Source organism: Gobio gobio (genome assembly GCF_949357685.1).
Source record: "Gobio gobio genome assembly, chromosome: 14".
In the NCBI taxonomy this organism is placed as follows: domain Eukaryota; kingdom Metazoa; phylum Chordata; class Actinopteri; order Cypriniformes; family Gobionidae; genus Gobio; species Gobio gobio.
The window spans coordinates 47,810,577-47,836,794 of record NC_137107.1 but is presented as its reverse complement, the minus strand read 5'-3'; the positions used below and the strand labels follow the sequence as shown (position 1 = coordinate 47,836,794).

The following is a 26,218-nucleotide window of genomic DNA, read 5'->3' as shown; positions in this document are numbered from 1 at the left end:
TGAAATTAACATTTTGACCACCTAAATTTATGTTTATGTCTAGACACGCAGGTACTCGGTTACTCCGCAGCGGTTGCGTCCCACTCTCTCTAAAATAGTCTGAATATAAACACTTATTATAGGTGTACCGTAGTGCTTCAGGATAAGGCAAAAACACGGTTTGGAAGATGGAATCATAATATACCCGCTCATTATATAAATATTTGTAAGCAGAGCACCAGTTTCAATAAAAGGATATATTTAAGTTTATATAGGCTACTTTTACATTTTCGCTGCTGCTCTAAAAATGGTTTTCGCCATTCCCTTAAACAAGCTACGCAGCTGCTTGAGTCCCAGTGCAGGAGCTGTAGGTTTACCACAGAAACGTAAGTGGTTGATTGCTGTCACAACTCGTGACACAGTTGCATTTTATTACGTTTTAAACCAAATTTGTTTGTCAAAATACAAAGTATAACCACAGAGTAAAAACTAAAATAATATTAAACCTTAACTACTAGATAGCAGCTGTAAAACAAGCATGTTATGTATGTAACACTGCCACAGTGACTGAACACATACACTTTTCCTGAGCAATTTCATCTTCACTCAGTGATGAGTTTGTCATGAGTCCATATTACGAGAAGAATCGCCTCTTAAAATGTACATAGAAATACATGAAAAGTGAAATACATGAAAAGTGAAAGTGACGAGTCCCATACTCTGGATTTATTCTGGATTTATTTATAGCTGATAATGTAAGCTAAATTATGTCTATTCATTATACAGTGCATCCGGAAAGTATTCACAGCGCTTCACTTTTTCCTAAATGGATTAAATTCATTATTTTTTTCCTCATTTCTACAAACAATACCCCATAATGACAACATGAAAGAAGTTTGTTTGAGATCTTGGGAAATAGTACAACAACAAAAAAAAGAGGGAAAAAAATGCACAAAAGTGTACATAAGTATTCACAGCCTTTGCTCAATATTTTGTTGAAGCACCTTTGGCACCAATTACAGCCTCAAGTCTTCTTGAGTATGATGCTACAAGCTTGGCACACCTATTTTTGGGCAGTTTTTCCCATTCTTCTTTGCAGGACCTCTCAAGCTCCATCAGGTTGGATGGGGAGCGTCGGTGCACAGCCATTTTCAGATCACAAGAGATTTTTAATGGGTTCAAGTCTGTGCTCTGGCTGGGCCACTCAAGGACATTCAAAGAGTTGTGTTAACTTGGCTGTGTGCTTAGGGTCGTTGTCCTATTGGAAGATGAACCGTCGCCCCAGTCTGAGGTCCAGAGCGCTCTGGAGCAGGTTTTCGTCAAGGATGTCTCTGTACATCGCTGCATTCATCTTTCCCTCAATCCTGACTAGTCTCCCAGTTCCTGCCGCTAAAAAACATCCCCACAGCATGATGCTGCCACCACATGCTTCACTGTAGGGATGGTGTTGTCCAGGTGATGAGCGGTGCCTGGTTTCCTCCAGACATTACGCTTGCCATTCAGGCCAAAATGTTTAATCTTTTTCATCCGACCAGAGAATTTTGTCTACTAATGTTAGATTACATTTCTGTATTAAAGGCAATTCCTTATTTTGCTTAATCTGAATATCAAATTATGGATCTGAACTCACTTTGCAGACGGGCAATGCTTTTTCTTATGAGACTGAAGATGAGATAATTGGGTGAATCTCTTCCCACACGAAGAGCACTGGTGCGGCTTCTCTCCAGTGTGAACTCTCTCATGATCTTTCAGGTTTGCTGACCAAGTGAAACTCTTTCCACATGACGAGCACTTGTACGGTTTCTCTCCAGTGTGAATTCTCTGGTGTGATTTTAATTTGTCTAATGTAATAAAGCTCTTCCCACATTCAGAGCAAACATAACGTCTCACACCAGTATGAATACTCTCATGCACTTTTAAAGAGTTTAGTTGTGCAAAACTCTTTCCACAAAAAGAACAAAAGTGAGGCTTCACACCAGCATGAACTTTAAGGTGTCTTCTTAAACTTGATGCCACAACAAATGTTTTCTCACACTGATCACAGCTGAATGATCTCACTCCAGAGTGACGGCGCAGATGAACTTTGAGAGAGCTTTTCCGAGTGAAACTCTCTCCACACTGAGAGCATGTGAACATTTTTTCTCCAGTGTGATATTTCATGTGTTTATTAAGGTGTCCTTTCTGAATGAAACCCTTTCCACACTCAGAGCAGGTGAAAGATCCTTTGACTCCAGTTTTTCCAGCTTGTTTCTGTGTGAAATTCTCTTCAGTCTTTGAAACGACTGCATCTCCATCTTCATTTGTGAGATGAAGTTTTTGCTGTTTGTCTTCATTCACTTCCACCGGGTCTAAAATCAACATATTAAATTCCCATAATTCAAAAAAAGAAGGACAAAAAAGAAACAAAAATAAATATTGTTTTAAATCTCAATTTTGCACAAAACCTAGTTGAATGCTAGTATAATTTTAGATGTATTGTTATATGTCAGTTTTCATCGTAATGTTCCTCATTAAAGAGAATGAAGCAAAACACCAACCTATTTGTTCCTCTGTCTCTTCATCTTTTATTCTGCAGGGTTCTTCCTCAAACTCCATCTTTACAATAGTATGTCTGTAGTTTCTCCTGGAGTAATTCCTCCTGCTTGCTTCTTCTTCTGTGGGAAGAAGGGAATATTCCCAGCATTTAAACTCTCATGAACGGCTGTGGGAGCGGCTTCACTGACTGAAGGTGTGAATTGTGGTTGCTGTTGCTCATTTAGCAGATGATCATCACACTTACAATCACTCTCAATTATCCAGGTGCAAAAGTTTTGCTCTAATAGCCATTTAGCAACAATTTCATGATTTGCATTTTTCATAAATACAAGTAACTAACCCAAAACCAAACCCTAACCGTAACCGCAACTCAAGTATACATTACTCAGTACTTATTTGAGGAAGTACCAAGCAACTGTCACCTTAAAATAAGTGAAACCTATTTTTTTTTTCTTTGTACTTTTGTCAGATTCACGATTTTATTGCGTTTTACAAAATGTCCCAACTTTCCTGGACAAGGGGTTGTAATATTTTGGTGGTTATTGTGTCAAAGAGAAAAGCCTTCATGTAATTTGAAAGAAGTCGCCATTGAACATAATTTTGTGCCAAAGCAATGATAAATGATCCACAGTTAAGCCACATAGACTCCTGTTGATCCCTGTGTGAAGAGCTTTGAAAAATGACCAAAGTATTGAGAAATTGGTCCTAGCGTTTGTTAAAAAAAACCCTGTAAGCTCTGTTATCTTGATTGAATGGTACAAGTATAATTAATATAACGGAGATGCATTTTGCATTTAAATGAAACGAGAGCGCGCGTCCATTGTGGATGTTGTTCATTTGTTAAGATATTATGATGAACAAAATGTGTAAGAATCATAAACTTTTGTTGGTCACAGAGTTTATTTCTGCAATAATCCAAAAGCCAATGGAGAAATCCTATTGGCTTTTTGTCGAGGGAACCAGAGTGATGCTAACTTACGCTTAAAATACATGATCACTCCAGAACTTTATATGGACCTTCAGAACAGATTTGATGCATGACACAGCAAAAACTCCAGGGTGTTAAAATGAACTCTAAAGTAGTGTTGTAATAAGATAATTTAGTGATTAATTGAGTGAGGATTGACCATTAGTGATGAACACCTTAGAATTACTCAAGGAAAGAGTGGCCAGTTTTAAGTCACCATTATGGTGATAGGTGTTTGCTTTAGTTGGATTCTTGACTTTTGAACATTAGATTTTGTGTGGCTGCTGTAATGGAGTTATAAAAGCCAGAAGAGCCAATAGAAAATGTGATCAGGTGTTGTTGATTATGTTTGGACCTGAATCACTGATCTCATTTAGAGCTTAATCTTTAGGTTTACTTTATAGATTACAGCATAAGAGCTGACATATTCAATATAATCAGAGGGATTTTTAAAAGTTGTTCTGATCAAAAACTTTGAACTACTCTATCACATCAGCGTATGATTCTCAACAATGGTGACCATCAGTGCCAAACCTCATGCTGTAACATCAGAGGGCTTCTGTAAATCAGTCCCAAAGTCTCTCAGTTCAAGCAAACAGTGTTTACGTCACTGGAGCAGCGACTTGCACCAGCAGATGTCAGCAGCGCTTGCAAGGTTGCATACGTCACATCCTTCCTAGATCCTAGACACAAACCCCTGAGGTTCGCAACTGCGGAAATTAAGCGCGCTGTGCAGACCAAGGTGTGTGATCTCATCTCGAACAACTCATAGAGTGAGGAAGAGATCGGCTGAAACACAACCGTTGGCCAAAAGCCGCAAAGTGATTCGCTGTCTGCGATCGCAGTCCTGTTCGGTGAGGACTATAACGTACAAGTCTGACACAACTGAACAAAATCAGTATTGCCAGGATATGTGCCCACCCATCCACGTCGACCCCATGAACTGGTGGAAAACCAACGACCACAAATACCCCCGACTGGCCAAATTAGCAAAGGCTTACTTGTGTGTGCCCGCGACGTCTGTGCCATCAGAGAGAGCGTTCTCTGCGGCCGGACTAATTGTGAATAGATTGCGCTCCCGTCTTCATCCCGAACATGTGAACATGCTCATTTTTTTGAATAAAAATGAGGTTATATTGTTATGACCAACTTATGAAGACATAAGTTCAAATTCAAGTTCACATTAGTGCTGTTAGTGTTTAGCCTACATTCAAACGGTTCACAATGGCCCTCATTTATCAATCTTGCGTAGAAACGGGCGTATATGTTGGCGTAAGATTATGCTTACACTCCTCTCACCGCCTGATTTATGCACCTCTGAAATCCAGGCGTACGCAAAACCTGCCCTTGATAAATGCCGCGGCTGAAAACGATCGTCATTCGAATAACACGCCCCTATATATTCAAGTCTCCGCCTCCCCCACGCCCTCATTTTACGGCATGGACACATGGAAGACGGCAAAGAAGTGAAACTTCTCTGACGTGGAGATCGAGACCCCTCACCGGGGAAGTGGAAAAAAAAAAACTAAATTGTTTTATTTGGGAGTTTAAAGAGTGGGATTAAAGGCGCCCACAAAAAGGTGTACGGTGGAAATCCAGTTTAAATAGCTGTTTGGATGAGAAATTACCTATCACAATACATTATTTTACAGCACGTGTTTTGAAATAATTAGCATTTAATTTCGTATCACGTCACATGTATTGGGGTGTACAATAGTGATGATGATGTGATGTGGAGTAGCCTACCATTTCACATTAATAATTGCATGACAATTTGTAAGATTCTTCTTATTATTATTATGAATTGTATTATTAATGATACGTATTGTTATTTAGAAGAAGAATGTCGTTATTTTTATTATTTATTTTATTATTAGTTAAAAGAAGAAGAATGTCATTTTTATTATTTTGTCAGTCTGAATTATTTTCAGTCCCAGTCCGTGCGCAGCTGCCGGGCCTAACCAACGTCAAGTAAAGCGCACAGGCTCGCAACTGGAGGAATACATATGCCTACATATCAAATGTTTTGGTAAAGTCACACAAATTAAACATTGAAGTCCATGTTGCACAAAAATAAACACTTAAGTTTATAATTAGGCTACTATCCCTATTCGCACGGGATTAGTATTATCTGAGGACCTTTGGTGATTTGTAATAATTGCAGAGAATGTCTGTGATCTTAATCCTGTGCGAATCGGCCATGTCTGTAATATTTAAAGTAAAAATTCCCCCGCAAATTACCTACCATATTTCGCCAAACACCGAGGTCCTGTGATAACATAGTCCCGTGCGAATCGGCATCCTGTGATTTGCCGGGATTAGGCGGATCGTATATAATATTTGCAAGGTTTTTGTTTCCTGTGCGCATTTCTATCTTTATCTTTCACGAAGAATGGAGCTAGGCTGCATATAATGCGCACCGTTATGAATTCCCATGTGGCCGCGCGGATAATTTCACTTTAGAATGAGCAATTTGGGAGTAAATTGCTTGAATGGTGTGTTTAATATTATTCTTAATGAAAAACACAAAAACAGAATAGTATAATAACAACTCGCTTAAATGGGCACTTTTACATTTAGCTTTGAAACTGAATCTTCCGTCGTATATTGTTATTGCTCAGTTACGTTTTTAATTGCGCCTGTTCTCTAACTGAACGAAATTATTTGTATTACTATAAAACAATCAAAATGATATCGATACGACTGTTTATAGTTTCATACAGCTATATCTATAACGAAAAAACATTTTCAAGTCTTTACATCATATCCGGGAGATAAGTCAGTAAATTCGAGTAAAATCACAGCTTATCCTGTGCGAATGCGCCACGCAAAACTCAGATGTGGGGGAGTCATTTCTAAATCACACGAGGTCCCCAGATAATAGCCTACTTCCCGTGCAAATAGGGCTTTAGTTGTTGTTGTTGTTGTTTTTTTACAGTGGGTCATAATATAGCATATCTTTGTCAGTGCGTTTTGTGGTGTTAGGAATTGTTCCCTTTCAGTCGGTCACGTTCGACGTACGTCGGAACTGACCGACGAATTGGGATCTGTTTCAGAGACCAATCTACTTCGAGTGTATTAAAAATGAGCCAATGGACATTGGCATGCGGTGCACGCATTCCACGCGCCGCCCCGCATTGCGGGTATAAATACGGAAGTGGAAGTACCGCATATTGCTTTCAACTTCGGAGCCGAGCTTTCATGCTTCCTGCGAAGAGTGTGTTCTACGAACGAGTTTCAAGACATTACGAGAGAAGATCAGCTTACCTGTTCCTGTGTCGGTGTGACGGTGCTGTACAGCGGTGGTCGCGACCAGAAGTGAAACTGTTGGTTCGCTGGGCGTTTCCCTCTGAGTGCTTATGAGGGTAGTCCCGACCCAGGGGTTATGCAGGAACTGCGTGCGGTGATGGACCTCGCTCTCCGGAGTGACGAAAGTCACTGCACGCTCCCTGGGTCACGCGATGTCCACACCAGTGGTCCAGGAAGCTGGGGCTAAACCTGGCAGATATGCGTGAGCCCGACGAAGTTCGGTTCCTCATCGCCCCTGTCTGTCAGGCTGGCCTCTTCGGCGACGCCAACGAGAACTTCGCCCAGCAGTTCTTGGTGGCCCAGAAGCAGACGGAGGTGGCAAAAAAAATATAAAATAATAATAATAATAAAAAATAAAAATAAAAACCTGCCCCGACGACCAGCTGCTGCCTACACCCAGTCGTCGGCCGCAGCACCTCCATCTGCTTGTCGCCGAGGGCGCCACCCTGCGTCCGCCTCCACCCAGGCAGCAGGTGGCCGGGCGCAAGGGAGGTGCCCAACCCGTCCAGGGTCCCGCGAGCCTGCTAGCAAGCACAAGGGCAAGCAACCCTGAAACGGGCAGCCCAGCGAGAGAGGAATTTCTCGGGGAGACGGTGTCTGCACCCCTCCCTCCCCCGGAGGAGGACCGGGGGGGAGAATATTTTTTTGGTTTCGGTCCTGCCGCTGGCTCCCCGGAGTCCAGCGGTACCCACATTCTCAGAGCAGTTCTTCCCTCCCTGAGCCCAGAGAGGGACAGGTTGGCAGTGTGCGACGCCCCCGGGCCTTGCCACTCCTTTCCTCCCCTCTCACCCCTCGCCAGGCGGCAGCAGATTGGGCACCGAGGACGCCCCCGGGCCTTCTCACCCACTCTCTGCCCCACCTGGAGTATTCAGGCAACACTCCGGGCCGCCTCCGGGCCTCCCGAGTCGGGTCTGAATACTCCACCTCGCTGCCCCACCCCGGGTACGTCTGTGGTGCCGTTGATCCCGCTAGTTCGGTCTCTGGGGGCCTGGCTAGGTCTCCCCAGGCCGTCTCGCTGGCTCATCCGTACCATCAGACTCGGCTATGCGATTCAATTCGCACGCCGGCCTCCCAAGTACAGGGGCATCCTCTTCACCTCCGTGCGGAGCAGCGATGCCCATGTCTTGCGGTCCGAGATCGATGTCCTGCTGGCGAAGGGCGCGGTCGAGCCGGTTCCTCCTGCCGATATGAGGTCGGGGTTCTACAGCCCCTACTTCATTGTACCCAAGAAAGGGGGTGGGTTAAGACCAATCTTGGACCTGCGCATTCTGAATCGGGCCCTGCACAAGCTTCCGTTCAAAATGTTAACGCAGAAACGCATTTTCCAATGCATCCGTCCCCGAGATTGGTTCGCAGCGATCGACCTGAAGGACGCGTACTTTCATGTCTCCTATCCTTCCTCGACACAGACCGTTCCTGCGCTTTGCGTTCGAGGGGAGGGCATATCAGTACAAAGTCTTGCCCTTCGGGCTGTCCCTGTCGCCTCGCGTCTTCACGAAGGTCGTCGAGGCAGCCATTGTTCCGCTCAGAGAACGCGTCGTTCGCTTACTCAACTATCTCGACGACTGGCTCATACTCGCCCAGTCTCGAGAGCAGTTGTGCGAACACAGGGACATGGTGCTCAGTCACCTCAGCCTGTTGGGACTTTGGGTCAACCGAGAGAAGAGCAAACTCTGCCCCGTGCAGAGGATCTCTTATCTCGGTATGGAGCTAGATTCGGTCAGCCGGACAGCGCGCCTCATTCCAGAGCGCGTCCGGTCAGTGTTGAACTGCTTGAATACGTTCAATGGCAGGACAGCGGCCCCACTGAAACTTTTTCAGATGCTCCTGGGGCATATGGCATCCGCAGCCGCGGTAACGCCGCTCGGATTGCTTCATATGAGGCCGCTTCAACGCTGGTTACACGACCGAGTCCCGAGATGGGCGTGGCACAGCGGTCAGTACCGGGTCCAAGTGACTCCTTACTGTCGCCAAACCTTCAACCCGTGGTCAGACCCCTCGTTTCTCCGGGCCGGTATGTCCTTAGAACAGGTGTCGAGGCATGCTGTGGTCTTCACGGATGCCTCATCCACGGGTTGGGGGGCCACGTACAACGGGCACGTGGTTTCGGGTCTGTGGACGGGACCCCAACTGCGTTAGCATATCAATTGCCTAGAGCTTTTGGCGGTACGGCTTGCCCTGGCCCGGTGCAAGAAACCGCTCCAGGGCAAACACTTACTGGTCCGTTCGGACAGCACTGCGGCCGTTGCGTACATCAACCGACAGGGTGGTCTACGCTCCCGTTGCATGCTCCGGCTCGCCCGCCATCTCCTCCTGTGGAGTCAGAAGTTTGTGAGGTCACTTCGTGCTATTCACATCCCAGGTGCGCTGAACCAGACAGCCGACGAGCTCTCTCGTCAGTCGACACCTCCGGGCGAATGGCGACTCCACCCCCGGAGCGTCCAGCTGATATGGGACCACTTCGGGGTTGCACAGGTAGACCTGTTCGCTTCCCCGGAGTCGACCCATTGCCAGTGGTACTACTCCCTGACCGGAGGTACCTTAGGCATAGATGCACTGGCGCACAGCTGGCCCCGGGACCTACGCAAATATGCGTTTCCCCCAGTGAGCCTTCTTGCACAGACTCTGTGCAAGGTCAGGGAGGACGAGGAGCAGGTCTTGTTAGTTGCGCCCTATTTGGCCCAACCGGACCTGGTTCCCCGAACTTGCACTCCTCGCGACAGCCCCTCCCTGGCCGATTCCCCTGAGGAAGGACCTTCTTTCTCAGGGACGGGGCACTCTATGGCACCCGCGTCCAGACCTCTGGAAACTCCATGTCTGGTCCCTGGACGGGACGCGGAGGTTCTAGATGGCCTACCACAAGCTGTGGTAGATACCATCGCTTCAGCTAGAGCCCCCTCTACGAGGCGCCTCTATGCTCTGAAGTGGAATCTGTTCGTCGTTCGGTGCTCTTCCCGCCAGGAAGACCCCCGGAAGTGTTCGATTAATGTTGTGCTTTCCTTCCTGCAGGATGGGTTGGAGCGGCGGCTGTCACCCTCCACCCTCAAAGTGTACGTCGCTGCAATAGCGGCGTATCACGATGCAGTAGACGGTAAATCCGTTGGTAAGCACGACTTAATCGTCAGGTTCCTCAGAGGTGCGAGGAGACTAAATCCTCCTCTGCCTCTGCAGTCAGTCGAGCTAAAAATCCTGTCCATGAAGACAGTCCTCCTGACCGCATTGGCCTCAATCAAGAGGGTGGGGGACCTGCATGCGCTTTCGGTCGACGAATCGTGCCTAGAATTCGGGCCGGCCAACTCTCACGTTGTCCTGAGACCCCGGCCTGGATTTGTGCCCAAGGTTCCTACCACTCCCTTCCGGGACCAGGTAGTGAACCTGCAAGCGCTGCCTTGGAGGAGGCAGACCCAGCCCTAGCTTTGTTATGTCCCGTCCGCGCTCTTCGCGCTTACGTTGACCGGACTCAAAGCTTCAGATCCTCACAGCAGCTCTTCGTCTGTTACGGAGGTCAGCAGAAGGGAAAGGCTGTCTCCAAGCAGAGGTTGGCCCACTAGATAGTGGATGCCATTGTCTTGGCTTACCAGTCCCAAGACGTACCTTGCCCGTTCGGGGTGCGAGCACACTCAACAAGGAGTGTTGCTTCATCCTGGGCGCTGGCTCAAGGTGCCTCGCTGACAGACATTTGTAGAGCTGCGGGCTGGGCGACACCTAACACGTTCGCTAGATTTTATAGCCTCCGTGTAGAGCCGGTATCTTCCCGCATCCTCGCCCCCCAGGGCCAGTAGCGCTAAGTACCCGTTCTAGTGTCGGCTTGCAACGCCACTCCCGCCTCCGGGCCGGATACGTGCGTCTATTCTTGCTCCAGTTGTGTTCCCCGGAAACGGCTAACCCTGTGAGTTCCTCCGTCACCCCTGCGGTGCCAGACGTTGCGGCCGTCTGGCGCCAGGCCTGCACCCGTATGCTTGTGGAACGTGTGTGTAGGCTGGGTTCCATATGTTGCGGTCCCCTCACGGCTACCCCATATGTGTATTCTCCACGGTATCTGCTACCCTGCTCGGTTAGCCCCGTGTCTTTCCCTCGACAGAGCCCGCTCTGTCATCTCTGGGATGTGTTCTTCCCCCCCTGGGATCAGGTTGGGTCCACCCCAGAGATTTTCCATAGTTGCACTACCCTAGGTTAGGTTAGTCCTGATGCGTATTTCCACCTCTCCTTCCATTGAAGGATGTGGCTCCGCAGCGTACCATCTCCCGAGACGGGCACGCTTTCTCAGCGTTATCCAATAGTCACGCTGAGTGGGTCTTGCAGGAACAGCAGTGACTGTCCTTCCCTGCCGGGAGCCCTGACTCCCACTCCAACTTAGGAGTGGTCCAGCGAGCTCAGGCAGAGCGCTGGAAGGGCCAGCATCCCTGGTGTTTTGGTAGGGATCCCAATTCGTCGGTCAGTTCCGACGTACGTCGAACGTGACCGACTGAAAGGGAACGTCTCGGTTACGTATGTAACCCTCGTTCCCTGAAGGAGGGAACGGAGACGTACGTCCCGTCGCCAGGTGCTGTGCTTCAGCTGAAGGCCCGAGCCACTCTTCTCGGCTCCTCAGTTGAAAACAATATGCGGTACTTCCACTTCCGTATTTATACCCGCAATGCGGGGCGGCGCGTGGAATGCGTGCACCGCATGCCAATGTCCATTGGCTCGTTTTTAATACACTCGAAGTAGATTGGTCTCTGAAACAGATCCCAATTCGTCGGTCAGTTCCGACGTACGTCTCCGTTCCCTCCTTCAGGGAACGAGGGTTACATACGTAACCGAGACGTTTTTCCTGCGCATTTTCGCACTAACTCAAAACGTGCGTACACCACCTCCTGAGCTGGCGTAGGATTTGAGCATGCTGTACGCCAACGTCCATATTGATAAATCTCAAAGTCACCGTGGTTTTGGGTGTACGCTGGAAATTTGGTGTACACACTTTTGATAAATGAGGGCCAAAATGTTTTGCGTTAAAGCCTAACCTAAAATCATTATGGCTTGAGTTGAGATGATAACCTTTTCTTAAGTTAATCAATTAACTGTTTTGATTTTTTAAATTATTGTTTTACTACGTTTGTGCTCATTTTTTAAAAGGAAATACACATACAATGTATGAAGTGGAAAGGCTATAGCCTTACGAGCAGTTGATTTATGGTAATCGTCGAACTGTTATGTTAATAAGTGCCGTCATTCGGTTATGTTTATTAGGCCTATATTAATGTTTCAGCACGTTACAACCATTAAATGAATTAAGTTAAGATAGCCTATGCCATAATGAATTAAAAAGTTTGTTATCATTGGTCTCTCTCCCTCTCTTTATTTGTGTGTGTAGCCTTTATAAGCCAGTTTGCATTCATGCGTTCATGCATTCATTGTATTAAATAAATACAAATTTATTTAAGAATAGAGGAAAACAGAATAGGGAAACAAATAATTACTTGGAATACACCAGACTTGGAATTTACTAAAATCAAATTCCCTATTGTCCATATTGCATAGGAACCATGAAAAAATAAAACGTTTTACTTATGGATCAAAACATGAACTTTGATCACTAAGACGACTTCAGGATATGCTTTTTCTCATGTCTCTGTAGATGAGATGATTGGGTGAAACTCTTCCCACATGAAGAGCACTGGTGCGGCTTCTCTCCAGTGTGAACTCTCTCATGTTTTTTTAGTTGTCCTGACTGAGAGAAACTCTTCCCACAGTGTGAGCACTTGTACGGTTTCTCTCCAGTGTGAATTCTCTGGTGTATCTTTAAGTTGCTGGATGTATTTAAGGTCTTCCCACAGTCAAAACACATATACGGTCTCACACCAGTATGAATACGCTCATGCGCTTTTAAATGTTCCAGCTGTGAAAAACTCTTTCCACAAAAAGAACAAAAGTGAGGCTTCATACCAGAATGAACTTTAAGGTGTTGTCTTAAGCTTGATGCCACAACAAATGTTTTCTCACACTGATCACAGCTGAATGATCTCACTCCAGAGTGAAAGTGCAGATGAACTCTGAGAGAGTTTTTGCGATTGAAACTCTTTCCACACTGAGAGCATGTGAACGGTTTCTCTCCAGTGTGAATCCTCATGTGTGCCTTAAGGTTTCCTTTCTGAGTGAAACTCTTTCCACATTCAGAGCAGGTGAAAGATCCTTCGACTCCAGATTTTCCAGCTTGTTTTGGGGTGAAATTATTTTCAGTCTGTGAAACGACTGCATCTCCATCTTCATTTTCTATCTTCTTTTGAAACTGAAGCCGTTTGTCTTCATTCACTTCCATCACGTCTAAAAAATTAGAAATGAAAAGAAATTCAGGGAACCCCAAATTATCAAAGTTTTCATCTTAATGTTCCTCATTAAAGAGAATGAAGGAAAACACCAACCTATTTGTTCCTCTGTCTCTTCATCTTTTATTCTGCAGGGTTCTTCCTCAAACTCCATCTTTACAATAGCATGTCTGTAGTTTCTCCTGGAGTAATTCCTCCTGCTTGCTTCTTCTTCTCCTGTGGGAAGATGGGAATATTCCCAGCATTTAAACTCTCATGAACGGCTGTGGGAGTGGCTTCACTGACTGAAGGTGTGAATTGTGTTCGCTGTTGCTCATTTAGCAGATGATCATCACACTTACAATCACTCTCTAGAGGTTGTGAAAGAAGTCATCATTGAACATAATTTTGTGCCAAAGCAATGATAAATGATCCACAGTTAAGCCACATAGACTTCTGGTGATCCCTGTGTGAAGAGCTTTGAGAAAAAAAGACCAAAGTATTGAGAAATTGGTCCTAGCGATTGTTAAAAAAAACCGTAAGCTCTGTTATCTTGATTGGATGGTACAAGTATTATTAATATAAAAATGCAACACCAGTTCCTAGTCTAATGAAGAAAGCTTTCATGGCGTCTGAGATCTAGTGTCAAAGTAGAGACAAAGGAATAGTTCACCAGAGATATGAAGTTTGTTTTGTTCCAAAACAAAGACTTAATTGCTTACAATGTTGCATTTTCTTCTTGTTTTGGTTTGCTTTCACAAGGCAACCTTTCAAACAAGCGTATTAAAATGTGTTTATGCAAGTCACATGTGAGTAAAAGTGTCCTCTTATTGGTCAGAGTTGACCTTGTCCATCTAGATGTATTGACAAGTTTGATCTGCGAGATTGTGACTTTATCTGCAGCTGCCGTGACACGCAAACACTCGTATAATAAGAACGGGAATCAAGGCTATATGTACAGAATTCTTGCGAAACAGAGAACGTCTCGGTTACGTATGTAACCCTCGTTCCCTGAAGGAGGGAACGGAGACGTACGTCGGAACTGACAGTTATCTTCATTACAGTTCTCTTCGCAAACTCTTCATTACAACCCAATGATAATTCATAAGGGGAAATGTGTTATATAAAAAGCAGCAGTGTCTGATTATGTGAGTTTTTGTTGTTAAGAACCAAAGATCTCCTCTTCAACTTAAAATGTGTTATTGCTTTTCCCTTTCAGTCGGTCACGTTCGACGTACGTCGGAACTGACCGACGAATTGGGATCTGTTTTCAGAGACCAATCTACTTCGAGTGTATAGAAACGAGCCAATGAACATTGGCATGCGGTTCACGCATTCCACGCGCCGCCCCGCGTTGCGGGTATAAATACAGAAGTGGAAGTACCGCATATCGTTTTCAACTGAGGAGCCGAGATAAGTGGCTCGGGCCTTCAGCTGAAGCACAGCACCTGGCGACGGGACGTACGTCTCCGTTCCCTCCTTCAGGGAATGAGGGTTACATACGTAACCGAGACGTTCCCTTTCAGTCGGTCACGTTCGATGTACGTCGGAACTGACCGACGAATTGGGATCCCTACCAACACGCCAGGGATGCTGGCCCTTCCAGGGAAGAACAGTCACTGCTGTTCCTGCAAGACCCACTCAGCGTGACTATTGGATAACGCTGGGAAAGCGTGCCCGTCTCGGGAGATGGTACACTGCGGAGCCACATCCTTCAATGGAAGGAGAGGTGGAAATACGCATAAGGACTAGAAGAACCTATCAGGATAGTACAACATATGGAAGTCTCTGGGGTGGATCCAACCTGGTCCCAGGGGGGAAAGAACAAACCCAGAGACGACAGAGCGGGCTCTGTCAAGGGAAAGACACTGGGCTAGCCGAGTAGGGTAGCTAGTACCGTGGAGAATACACATATGGGGTAGCCGTTAGGGGACCGCTATATATGGAACTCAGCCTACACACACGTTCCACAAGCATACGGGTGCAGGCCTGGCGTCAGACGGCCGCAACGTCTGACACCGAAGGGGTGACGGAGGAACTCACAGGGTTAGCCGTTTCCGGGGAACTGAACTGGAGGGAATAGACGCACGTATCCGGCCCAGAGGGCGGGAATGGCGTTGCAAGCCGACACTAGAACGGGGACTTAGCGCTACTGACCACTGGGGTCGAGGACGCGGGAAGATACCGGCTCTACACGGAGGCTATAAATAGCTATAAGCAGCTCTACATATATCTGTCAGCGATGCGCCTTGAGCCAGCGCCCAGGAGGAAGCTACACTCTTTGTGGAGTGCACTCGCACCCCAAACGGGCAAGGCACGTCTTGGGACCCAAGACGATGGCATCCACTATCCAGTGGGCCAACCTCTGCTTGGAGACAGCCTTTCCCTTCTGCTGGCCTCCATAACAGACGAAAAGCTGCTGTGAGGTTCTGAAGCTCTGAGTCCGGTCAACATAAGTGCGAAGAGCGCGGACAGGACATTAACATAAATTCCCGAAACTACTAGTGTCGCGGAGCTTGAGTGTTAACGATACGTGGTGTTGCCATAGACAATAAATTAATTAATTTGGTAAACAAATATAAAAAACATTTATTTATACATCACACAACTAGACATGTGCCGGTAAACGGTAATACGATATACCGCAATAATGAACATGCACAATATTGTTATCGTGGGCACTTCAAAATACCGTGAATAATTATTTATTACGAATTATTCAGATTTTTAGAATGTATTTTAAGAATACTTTACCCGTCAACCGTTTAATATGAACAACGCGTCAAAGAGGAACGCGCACTGATGTAAACAGACCGTTCATGAGCCGAGCACATGGCAGAAGGCGTGAAGACGCACTGAAGTGCACATTCACTTTCAGACAGCAGAGGGCGCTGATGGAACAGCAGAAATACAGCCGTTTCCCCAGTAATCACAATCCGGTGCTCGTCATCACATAACCTAATACTTAAAGACTTAAAGTCATTTTCAAACTTTTTTTTTTTTTTAAGTTTTAAATTACATGCCCTAGATATTGTTTGAATATGTTCTGACTGTTGTTCAATCACACACTTTACAAAATGGCTCCATTATTTAACATTAGTTCATTCATTAACAAACTGACAATGAAAAATACTTCTAAAGCATATATTAATCTTAGTTAAATGTACATTTCAGCATTTAATAACACATTATTAAAATCAAAAGTTGTAACTATTATTTAATGGACCTGAGCTTACACTAACAGTTGCTTTTTTAAACTAACATTATCAAAGAAGAATAACTTCTGTAAAAATGTAGCTATTCGCTCTTTGTTAATGTTAATGCATTAACTGGCGAGACATTATTGTAAAGTGTTACCTATTGTTCTTTATAATTCTTTAGCACTTTAATCTGTTTCAAATATTTGTTTACTTTATACATTTTTGTGTATTGCTTTATTGTATTTAAATGTTTGGTTCTTTTGTTATAATAAAGTTTTTAAACCTGTTATAGTATGACAACACTTTTTTTGCAACTTTTTTTAAATATCGTGATAATACCGTATACCGTGACAAAAGCTTCAGCAATTAAACGCAACAGAAAATTTGATACCGGCACATGCCTACACACAACTATTTACAACACAAAAGAGGTTGGCTTTGCTTAAGTTCTGTCTCCGGATTTTGTTACTTTTAAGAAAAAAGGTTTAGGTTCGTCACCTTCGACATTCCTCTTCGACATTTTTACCACTAAAGTTACTACTCGCAAATCCGTGTTTTATTTTTTTTGGGGGGAATATATTTCATGGCTCAATGCTAAGGATTTTTTTCAGTGGTTAAAATTTTTACTTGCCCTGCCAGAATTTTCACTGGCCCCACCACAAAAAAAACTGATAAATAAAATAAAATAGGCCTAGTATTGTTTTTGAGCCATGTAACCTTAATAAATAAGGTTGTGACTCTAAAAACTAATATCCTAACTCTAGGATTTTCTAAATCCTCTAAAAAAAATTGTATATTGTTAAAGACAGTCAGTAATAAAATAAGAACAAATAATCAAATTACGAGCAAAAGCAGAAATAAATACAGCAGAACAAACATATACAAATTAAATACAGAGTTATCTTCATGTAGGTCTAAACTAGATAGTCAGGTACAAAAATAGTAATCAAATGGAAAATATCACTGCATAGTCTGCATACAATTATATGTCACTGCATATAAATATAGAATAAAAGTTATTCAGTTAAGAGCAGTGAGTGAATAATTTTTTTTTTTGTCTTTTGTTATCTCTATATTTATATAGCCAATGACGATATTTTCCCTCTTTCCATGTGTTCACTGTTATACAATAGGGGGCGCTGTAGTGCATTTCCTGCACGAGAACAGAATCTCCTGATCAAAAAAGCTGATGAAGCAGGAACGTGCGCTATCATAAGCAGATGCATATGTAAAATAACGAGATCATCAACATTAAACACAATATAAATCATAACTGCCTAATGTTATTTAATGAAATGTCAACCCAGGACGAGTTCTAGGACTGTGAAGCTTTGGGGTGTTGATGGACTCGATCTACAACATCTGTGTTTTGTTCATCGTTCGGACGTAACGTTAGTCTTTTACAAAAACGTGATTCTCATTTTTATGCTCAAAATGTTGCTTTTTCATGAAACTTGCAACATTCAAGTGTTGATTAAAAAAAATTATGTATGAAGCTGGAATAAAACAGTGGGTCTGTTCTTTCTTTTGATATATTGCATGTTTAGATATTCTGTGGGCCATGAAACTTGTTAAAATGACCATAAATGCTGGCGGTGACTGGCAAATTTCATGTTTACATTAATTTAAAAGACCTAACCGACTATATTTTGTGTGAATATTCGCGTGCTGTGAGACGCGTGGCCGTACTTATGTAAGTTGTTGCTGCACTTCGCGAGTGTCAAACTGAGAGTTTGAATATTTAATATTTAAAATTGGCATGGCTTAAACATGCGCAAATTATCAGTTTCCGTGAAGATGCAGCTCTGGGCCGAGTGTCTTTCACGCTGGCACTGAACCATCAGGCAATTCTTATTGTCGGGCCGCCACCCAAAACAATGGTAGGGGAAACACTGTTCTCCCCCCGGTCCTCCCCCGGGGGAGGGAGGGGTGCGGACACCGTCTCCCCGAGCAGTTTGCCATCTCACTGGGCTGCCCGTTCCAGGGCCACTTGCCCTTGTGCTTGCTAGCGGACTCGCGGGACCCTGGACGGGTTGGGCGCGTCCCCTGCGCCCGGCCACCTGCTGCCCGGGTGGAGGCTGCTGCTTGGCTTAGCAGGGGCAGACACAGGGGGGCACCCTCGGCGACAAGCAGATGGAGGCGCTGCAGCCGACGACTGGGTGGAGGCAGCAGCTAGTCGCGTGGCAGGATGTTTTGTTTTTTGTTTGTTTTTTTTGTTTTTTTAAACACCTCCATCCACTTCTAGGCCACTGAGAACTGCTGGGCGAGTTTTCGGCGGCGTCACCGAAGAGGCCAGTCTGACAGACAGGGGCGTTGAGGAACTGAACTTTGTCGGGCTCACGCATTTCTGCCAAGTTAGCCCCATGTTCCTGGACCACTAATGTGGACATCGCCTGACCCAGGGAGCGTGCAGTGACTTCTGTCACCCGGAGAGCGAGGTCCATCACCGCACGCAGTTCCTGTATAACCCCTGAGTCGGGACTACCCTCGTGCATGCAGGACAGAGGGTAGTGAGAGAGGGAAAAAATTTATACAGATTATGGGCCTTTGGGTGTTCCATATTTTGACACCAAATAGTTCCACACTGCTAAATTTTTCCGATGGACATCCAGGCAGCCACCCAGGAAAGCAAGGCTGTCAACTCTGAATCTGATTCAGCATGAGCACACACTATTATAGTGGGAAACTCAGCATCATCATCTCCAGCGCATAACAGCCCTCTCTCCGATGCAGCAATTGACATCTGTCCTCTGCCAGAGCCACAAATGAAACGCTAGGTCCCCCCTTTTTTCAAAAGAGGACCAGCAATCCCATCTGGGCTACCAGCAGGCATGAGAGACAGTGAGCGTGGCCGTCTTCGATGGCACACGGCGCGCTGAACGCTCAAGCCCCTATGAAAGGGGCAGGACGAACAACGCGCAGACGTGGCCATGTTCTCATGAGAGAACATGAACCACCCATGAACAAAGTCTCAGCATGCTCATGATGCGATAGAGGAGTGGGGGCCCGAAGAGATGTACCCGGCGGGGATGCCCCACTGTAATCCTCAGGTCACCAAGGCTTATTAGCCAAAGTAGTCCTTTTCCAGTGCACCAGAAAAGACACTAGATCAGGGAATAAGCAAAGGGACTCAACCCCGTTTGAGGTTTCATAGTCTGGACCGCGCTGAACGCTTAAGCCCTTACGAGAAAGGTGAGACGAACAACCCCCCGACGTGACCATGCTCTCCTGAGAGAGCATGGACCACCCACGAAAGCAATCTCACACGTTTATATGTGAGAGAGATCGTGACCATCAAATGAGGACAGGAAACAACCGCATCCAGAAACACACAGTTTGAATGACATCTTGAAAAAGACGCAGGATCAAACCGTGTTGCTCTTTTAGTAGAGGAAAACCACTCCGAGAAGTGCCGAGGCACACAGGGGAAATGCTGCTTCTGTCTACGTTTCCATCGTGGTCTAAATTACTGTGAAGATTAGTCCGGTGACGTAGGACTGTGTGCGACTTTCAGGAGCCCACTGGATTTCGTCCTCCACATACAGTGATGAAAATAAGTATTTGAACACAGTGCTCTTTTGCAAGTTCTCCCACTTAGAAATCATGGAGGGGTCTGAAATTGTCATCGTAGGTGCATGTCCACTGTGAGAGACATAATCTAAAAAAAAAAAAATCCAGAAATCACAATGTATGATTTTTTAACTATTTATTTGTATGATACAGCTGCAAATAAGTATTTGAACACCTGAGAAAATCGATGTCAATATTTGTTACAGTAGCCTTTGTTTGCAATTACAGAGGTCAAACGTTTCCTGTATTTTTTCACCAGGTTTGCACACACTGCAGGATGGATTTTGGCCCACTCCTCCACACAGATCTTCTCTAGATCAGTCAGGTTTCTGGCCTGTCGCTGAGAAACACGGAGTTTGAGCTCCCTCCAAAGATTCTCTATTGGGTTTAGGTCTGGAGACTGGCCAGGCCACGCCAGAACCTTGATATGCTTCTTACAGAGCCACTCCTTGGTTATCCTGGCTGTGTGCTTCGGGTCATTGTCATGTTGGAAGACCCAGCCTCGACCCATCTTCAATGCTCTAACTGAGGGAAGGAGGTTGTTCCCCAAAATCTCGCAATACATGGCCCCGGTCATCCTCTCCTTAATACAGTGCAGGCGCCCTGTCCCATGTGCAGAAAAATACCCCCAAAGCATGATGCTACCACCCCCATGCTTCACAGTAGGGATGGTGTTCTTGGGATGGTACTCATTATTCTTCTTCCTCCAAACACTTTAGTGGAATTATTACCATAAAGTTCTATTTTGGTCTCATCTGACCACATGACTTTCTCCCATGACTCCTCTGGATCATCCAAATGGTCATTGGCAAACTTAAGACGGGCCTGGACATGTGCTGGTTTAAGCAGGGGAACCTTCCGTGCCATGCATGATTTCAAACCATGACGTCTTAGTGTATTACCAACAGTAAACCTTGGAAACGGTGGTCCCAGCTCTTTTCAGGTCATTGACCAGCTCCTCCCGTGTAGTTCTGGGCTGATTTCTCACCTTTCTTAGGATCATTGAGACCCCACAAGGTGAGATCTTGCATGGAGCCCCAGTCCGAGGGAAATTGACAGTCATGTTTAACTTCTTCCATTTTCTAATGATTGCTCCAACAGTGGACCTTTTTTTACCAAGCTGCTTGGCAATTTCCCCGTAGCCCTTTCCAGCCTTGTGGGGGTGTACAATTTTGTCTCTAGTGTCTTTGGACAGCTCTTTGGTCTTGGCCATGTTAGTAGTTGGATTCTTATTGATTGTATGGGGTGGACAGGTGTCTTTATGCAGCTAACGACCTCAAACAGGTGCATCTAATTTAGGATAATAAATGGAGTGGAGGTGGACATTTTAAAGGCAGACTAACAGGTCTTTGAGGGTCAGAATTCTAGCTGATAGACAGGTGTTCAAATACTTATTTGCAGCTGTATCATACAAATAAATAGTTAAAAAATCATACATTGTGATTTCTGGATTTTTTTTTTTTTGATTATGTCTCTCACAGTGGACATGCACCTTCGATGACAATTTCAGACCCCTCCATGATTTCTAAGTGGGAGAACTTCCAAAATAGCAGGGTGTTCAAATACTTATTTTCCTCACTGTATAAGCTTAATAAAGCCTGAACCTCGTCGTCGGTCCACTGTTTGTTTTTTAACTCCACTGTTGATACGAATAGCAAACAATGTTTACTGATGCTGCGTGAACCAATAAGCATGTTCAGCGAGTCCCTAAACAATCCCAAAAGTGAAAAAGTTTTGCCCTGCAAGCAGTGCCATTTTGAGGGGGATATTTATACCCCGAACTTCATTTAGACCCCGGTTCCTGCAGTCGAAACACACCGAGTACCACCCCAAAGTCCCTAGTCCCTGGGGAAAGTTCCCGTGGTGGAAACGTGGCTCATGCTATACATTATGGCCCGGTTTCACAGACATGATGGGTACGGAACTAATCGATAATGACATTCGTTGTCGATGATTTTCATTCTTCAATATTATCGATTAGTTGTTGCAGCCCTAAAACAAATGCCCCTAACGAGCCAGGTGTTCAAACGCCCTTAAAGGGTACATAACAACACACACAGTTTCTGCCAGTCTCATGATAATCTTGAGTACCTATAGAGTAGTATTGCATCCTTTATATCTCTGAACAGGGCTTTTCCTACATTGAACATTATTTGGCAGCCGCCAAAACAAATTTTTGTCCCGCCAAAGCCTTATTTGATCAGTTATTGTGATTTATGATTGATGTAGTAGATGACTGCTGTGCTTGCGTTAACCGAGTGTCAGAGAGAACGAGCAGAGAGCTCCTCCCCCACTCGCACGCTCTCTGTCTTCAAAATAAGCATTCTTAGCTTTCTAATATTTCACATATTACGTTAATCAAAATCAAAAGGTCGGAAGACCGAATCCATGTTGCACGTGGCGCTATCAGTCGATGTTTTCCTTTAATTACCGCTGGGTGTGAATTGCGCTCAAAAAACTTTGATTCTTCTCTGACCAGCTGACATAAACCACACTTTCAATAAACGGGAAACAAATCCTATCCGGTTATGAAGTGTTTTCTGTGTGTTGACAAATCTTTCGCGATGTTCTAACAGACGGGATTCGCACACAACACGTCTGCTAATGTCCGGTTCGTCACCTAATGACTCAAAATGATGACCAAATCATTTTAACGACTGGTTAGAACAACTGAACTGTCCAACACTGAACTCACAAATCAGTTTAATCATTTACTCTGAACGCATCTGAAATGAGAACACAAGTGTGCTTACCCAATCTCCCAATTTAGAGTTAGTTTTAATTATCCAGTCTTTCAGCTTATTTATGTTCACAATGTGTAGTAAAATAAATAGCCTATAAATAATTTAGTTTAGACTGGAGGTGAACCCAGAACAAAGTTGTTATTAGCTAGCTGATAATTTTATGAAATTGTATATGGCAGAAAATTAGGCTATTTGTTCATTTGTTTTAATACTACTTTTTAATATTGATATGATTATATACCAAAACAATTATCTGTAAATAGTGTAAAAATTAGGAACAAAGGTATCATCAAGGTATCAAAATATGATAAGCAAAAATTACAAACTTTCTTTGAATTTATTTAAAATGTATTGTCAGTATTGCGCTTGCAGATCACGTGGGTAGGGTACTTTTTACTGTGCGTGTGTGTGTGTGGATGACCATGTCTGTCAGCCACCACCGAAGACCATTTTTGACCCAGGAAAAACCCTGCTGATGAGTCATATTTATATTTATCATATTTATAAAAGACAGATACGCTGTACCGATTCTTTCAGAAAATAGCCGAACTCATGAAGGAGTGCAGTGGATGGAGTGAAAGGTTGGATTCTGAGATCCACTGCTGCTTCAATATAATTGTATATATCTTAATTAAATTTATAATCAAAGTCTTAATCAATATTTATTTTTCTATATTATAATGATTTTTAATTATTCTATATAGGAGAAGAGGAAAAACAAATTTCACAATGCAAGTTTTTTTTTTTCCAATATCATGCAGCCCTAATCAGCATCAGTGTCATTATAGATGTAATTACAAATCAACTAAACCTGTAGTTACATGTTATATGTATTTTTTAAATATAAGTAAAATGGATGTACACAATAAGTGCATTTTATCAAATAATTCATTTAATAGTACATAGTATTTAAAGACAACTAATATGGGGCAAAAAAAAATATCAATAGATTAATTTATCATCAAAATATTTGTTTGTTTAAGTCCTACTCATCAGTCATTAAAGAGAATGAAGTAAACACCAACCTATTTGTTCCTCTGTTTCTTCATCTTTTATTCTGCAGGGTTCTTCCTCAAACTCCATCTTTACAATAGTATGTCTGTAGTTTCTCCTGGAGTAATTCCTCCTGCTTGCTTCTTCTTCTCCTGTGGGAAGATGGGAATATTCCCAGCATTTAAACTCTCATGAACGGCTGTGGGAGCGGCTTCACTGACTGAAGGTGTGAATTGTTGTCGCTGTTGCTCATTTAGCAGATGATCATCACACTTACAATCACTCTCAATTATCCAGCTTTAAGTGTTTTACTAAGACAAACTGTTTAGAAACAATTTAACTCCTTCAGCTGACTTTTATGTTGCTCTAACATTAGATATGATTACATGCATTAAAAAATGTTTTAAAACTTTTTGTTTGCCAGGTTACATTACATAAAATTAAAGCATAACTCAATCTTCACAAATTATAATGTGAAAAACAGTAACGAGTTTACGTTTCTTGTAACAACATCACTCGGTTCATTTCGATTAATTTCTGAGTGATTCACTAAATGAACCGACTAGTTTAGTCGTTTGGATTTAGATTTCTCCTAATAAATGATAAATGAATGTACTCACAGTGTGAAAACATCAGATTTAGAGCAGAATGAACGGCTGTGTTCCACTTCTCATGTTTATGTTCTTTGCTCACTTCTCTTCTTCTTCTATTCTCGATGTGTGTCGGTGCATCGGTTGCTCGAGCGCCTCCACTGGCGGAAAACAATCACTACTAAATAACCTTCATAGATTATAGGACAAAAAACAACAAAATCTGTTATTTATTTAGAATTATATTGATTTAGAAATAACATCTTATTTGTGAAACAGCTGTTTAACCAATAGATAATTGTTGGATAGATTCAAACTTTTGAGCATTTGTATTTACCGTCTGGACTCCTTCAACTGTTGTGTGTTACTGATGTTGTTGGCTTTAATATAAATATTGACTTCATTTTAAAGTTATAGTACATGTATTACTTAGAAATAAAAATGTGAGAGTTATTAAGAGAATATGAAGTTTTACCTTAAACATTCAGAACTCCAGTTCTGTCCGAGCAGCTCAACGCAAGTTGTCAAGTCAAGTCAACTTTATTTATATAGCGCTTTTTACAATGCAGATTGTTTCAAAGCAGCTTCACAGTGTTAAACGGGACAATAATGCAACAGAATTTTATTCAGCTGAACAGCCGCTCCGGAGAAAATGGTGATGTCATCAGCTCATTTCAATTATCATACAGTGACAATGTGGGCTTTAGATCAGTAATTAAATTGATATGGTTAATTTAGTTTGCTTATTAGTTTTATTTGGATATTTAGTTGAAAAATTCAGTGTTTAGTGAAAACTTTAGTTGTCCGATTTAGATTCAACAAAAATATAATCACAGTCTGATAAACAGTGAATTAAATCAGTTTAAAAGGTACACGATGTAGCTTTTGTCACTTAACCCATTTGTGCCCAAATTTTTCTGAATGGTTTCATGTATATAGTCATGTTAATAGTGTCCTATGTAAAAAAATTTTAAAGAGTTCAGTTGTGCAAAACTCTTTCCACAAAAAGAACAAAAGTGAGGCTTCACACCAGTATGAGCTTTAAGGTGTTGTCTTAAGCTTGATGCCACAACAAATGTTTTCTCACACTGATCACAGCTGAATGATCTCACTCCAGAGTGACGGCGCAGATGATCATCGATAGAGCTTTTGTGAGTGAAACTCTTTCCACACTGAGAGCAGGTGAAAGATACTTTGACTCCAGATTTTCCAGCTTGTTTCTGTGTGAAATTCTCTTCAGTCTTTGAAAAGACTGCATCTCCATCTTCATTTTTGAGATGAGTTATTTTCTGTTTGTCTTCATTCACTTCCACCGGGTCTAAAATCAACATATTCAATTCCCATAATTAAAAAAAAGAAGGACAAATGAGAAACAAAAAATAAATATTGTTCAAAATCTCAATCTCACACGAATCTATATTAATACTAGTATTATTTTTAGATGTTTTGGTATATGTCAGTTTTCATCTAATTGTTCCTCATTAAAGAGACTGAAGGAAAACACCAACCTATTTGTTCCTCTGTCTCTTCATCTTTTATTCTGCAGGGTTCTTCCTCAAACTCCATCTTTACAATAGTATGTCTGTAGTTTCTCCTGGAGTAATTCCTCCTGCTTGCTTCTTCTTCTCCTGTGGGAAGATGGGAATATTCACAGCATTTAAACTCTCATGAAAGGCTGTGGGAGCGGCTTCACTGACTGAAGGTGTGAATTGTGGTCGCTGTTGCTCATTTAGCAGATGATGTAGAATATTTTATTATTAAAAAAATTAGCAGTTTAAGGCTAATGCAAAGACACTATTATGTTCAAATGTGTGCTGACGTTTCAAGTGTGTGTGTGCTGACTCTGTGAGCGTGCTTCAAAATGACAAACAGAAGATTTGTGTCCTACAGAAAAAGAACTTGGAATGTGGTTATATGTGGCCAGGAGTTTGAAGGTTATGTCACAGGTCGGAGCGGACCGCGTGAGTCCCGCTCCTCCCTTATTTTTCACCTCGGGGAGGTTCCCAGTGATACCCCAGACGACCAGACACACGAGGACACTGGAGTA

At 43.5% G+C, this 26,218-nt stretch overlaps 1 protein-coding gene across 2 annotated transcripts; it reads right to left on the bottom strand.

Moving 5' to 3' along the window:
• Positions 1-375: 375 nt before the first annotated feature.
• Positions 376-24,305, bottom strand: LOC307136848 (uncharacterized protein). 2 transcript variants are annotated; one of them, XM_079834169.1, is made up of 4 exons: positions 24,202-24,305; positions 23,614-23,733; positions 2,517-2,633; positions 376-2,327 (listed from the first exon to the last, which is right to left on the bottom strand). In XM_079834169.1, exons 2-4 carry the CDS (start codon positions 23,669-23,671, stop codon positions 1,606-1,608), a joined length of 897 nt encoding a protein of 298 aa, XP_079690295.1. In that variant the 5' UTR covers positions 23,672-23,733; positions 24,202-24,305; the 3' UTR covers positions 376-1,605. The 2 variants fall into 2 exon arrangements, with proteins under 2 accessions (XP_079690295.1, XP_079690294.1); XM_079834168.1 differs by lacking the exons at positions 376-2,327; positions 2,517-2,633 and adding exons at positions 11,879-13,093; positions 13,192-13,311.
• Between the last annotated feature and the right edge of the window lie 1,913 nt (positions 24,306-26,218).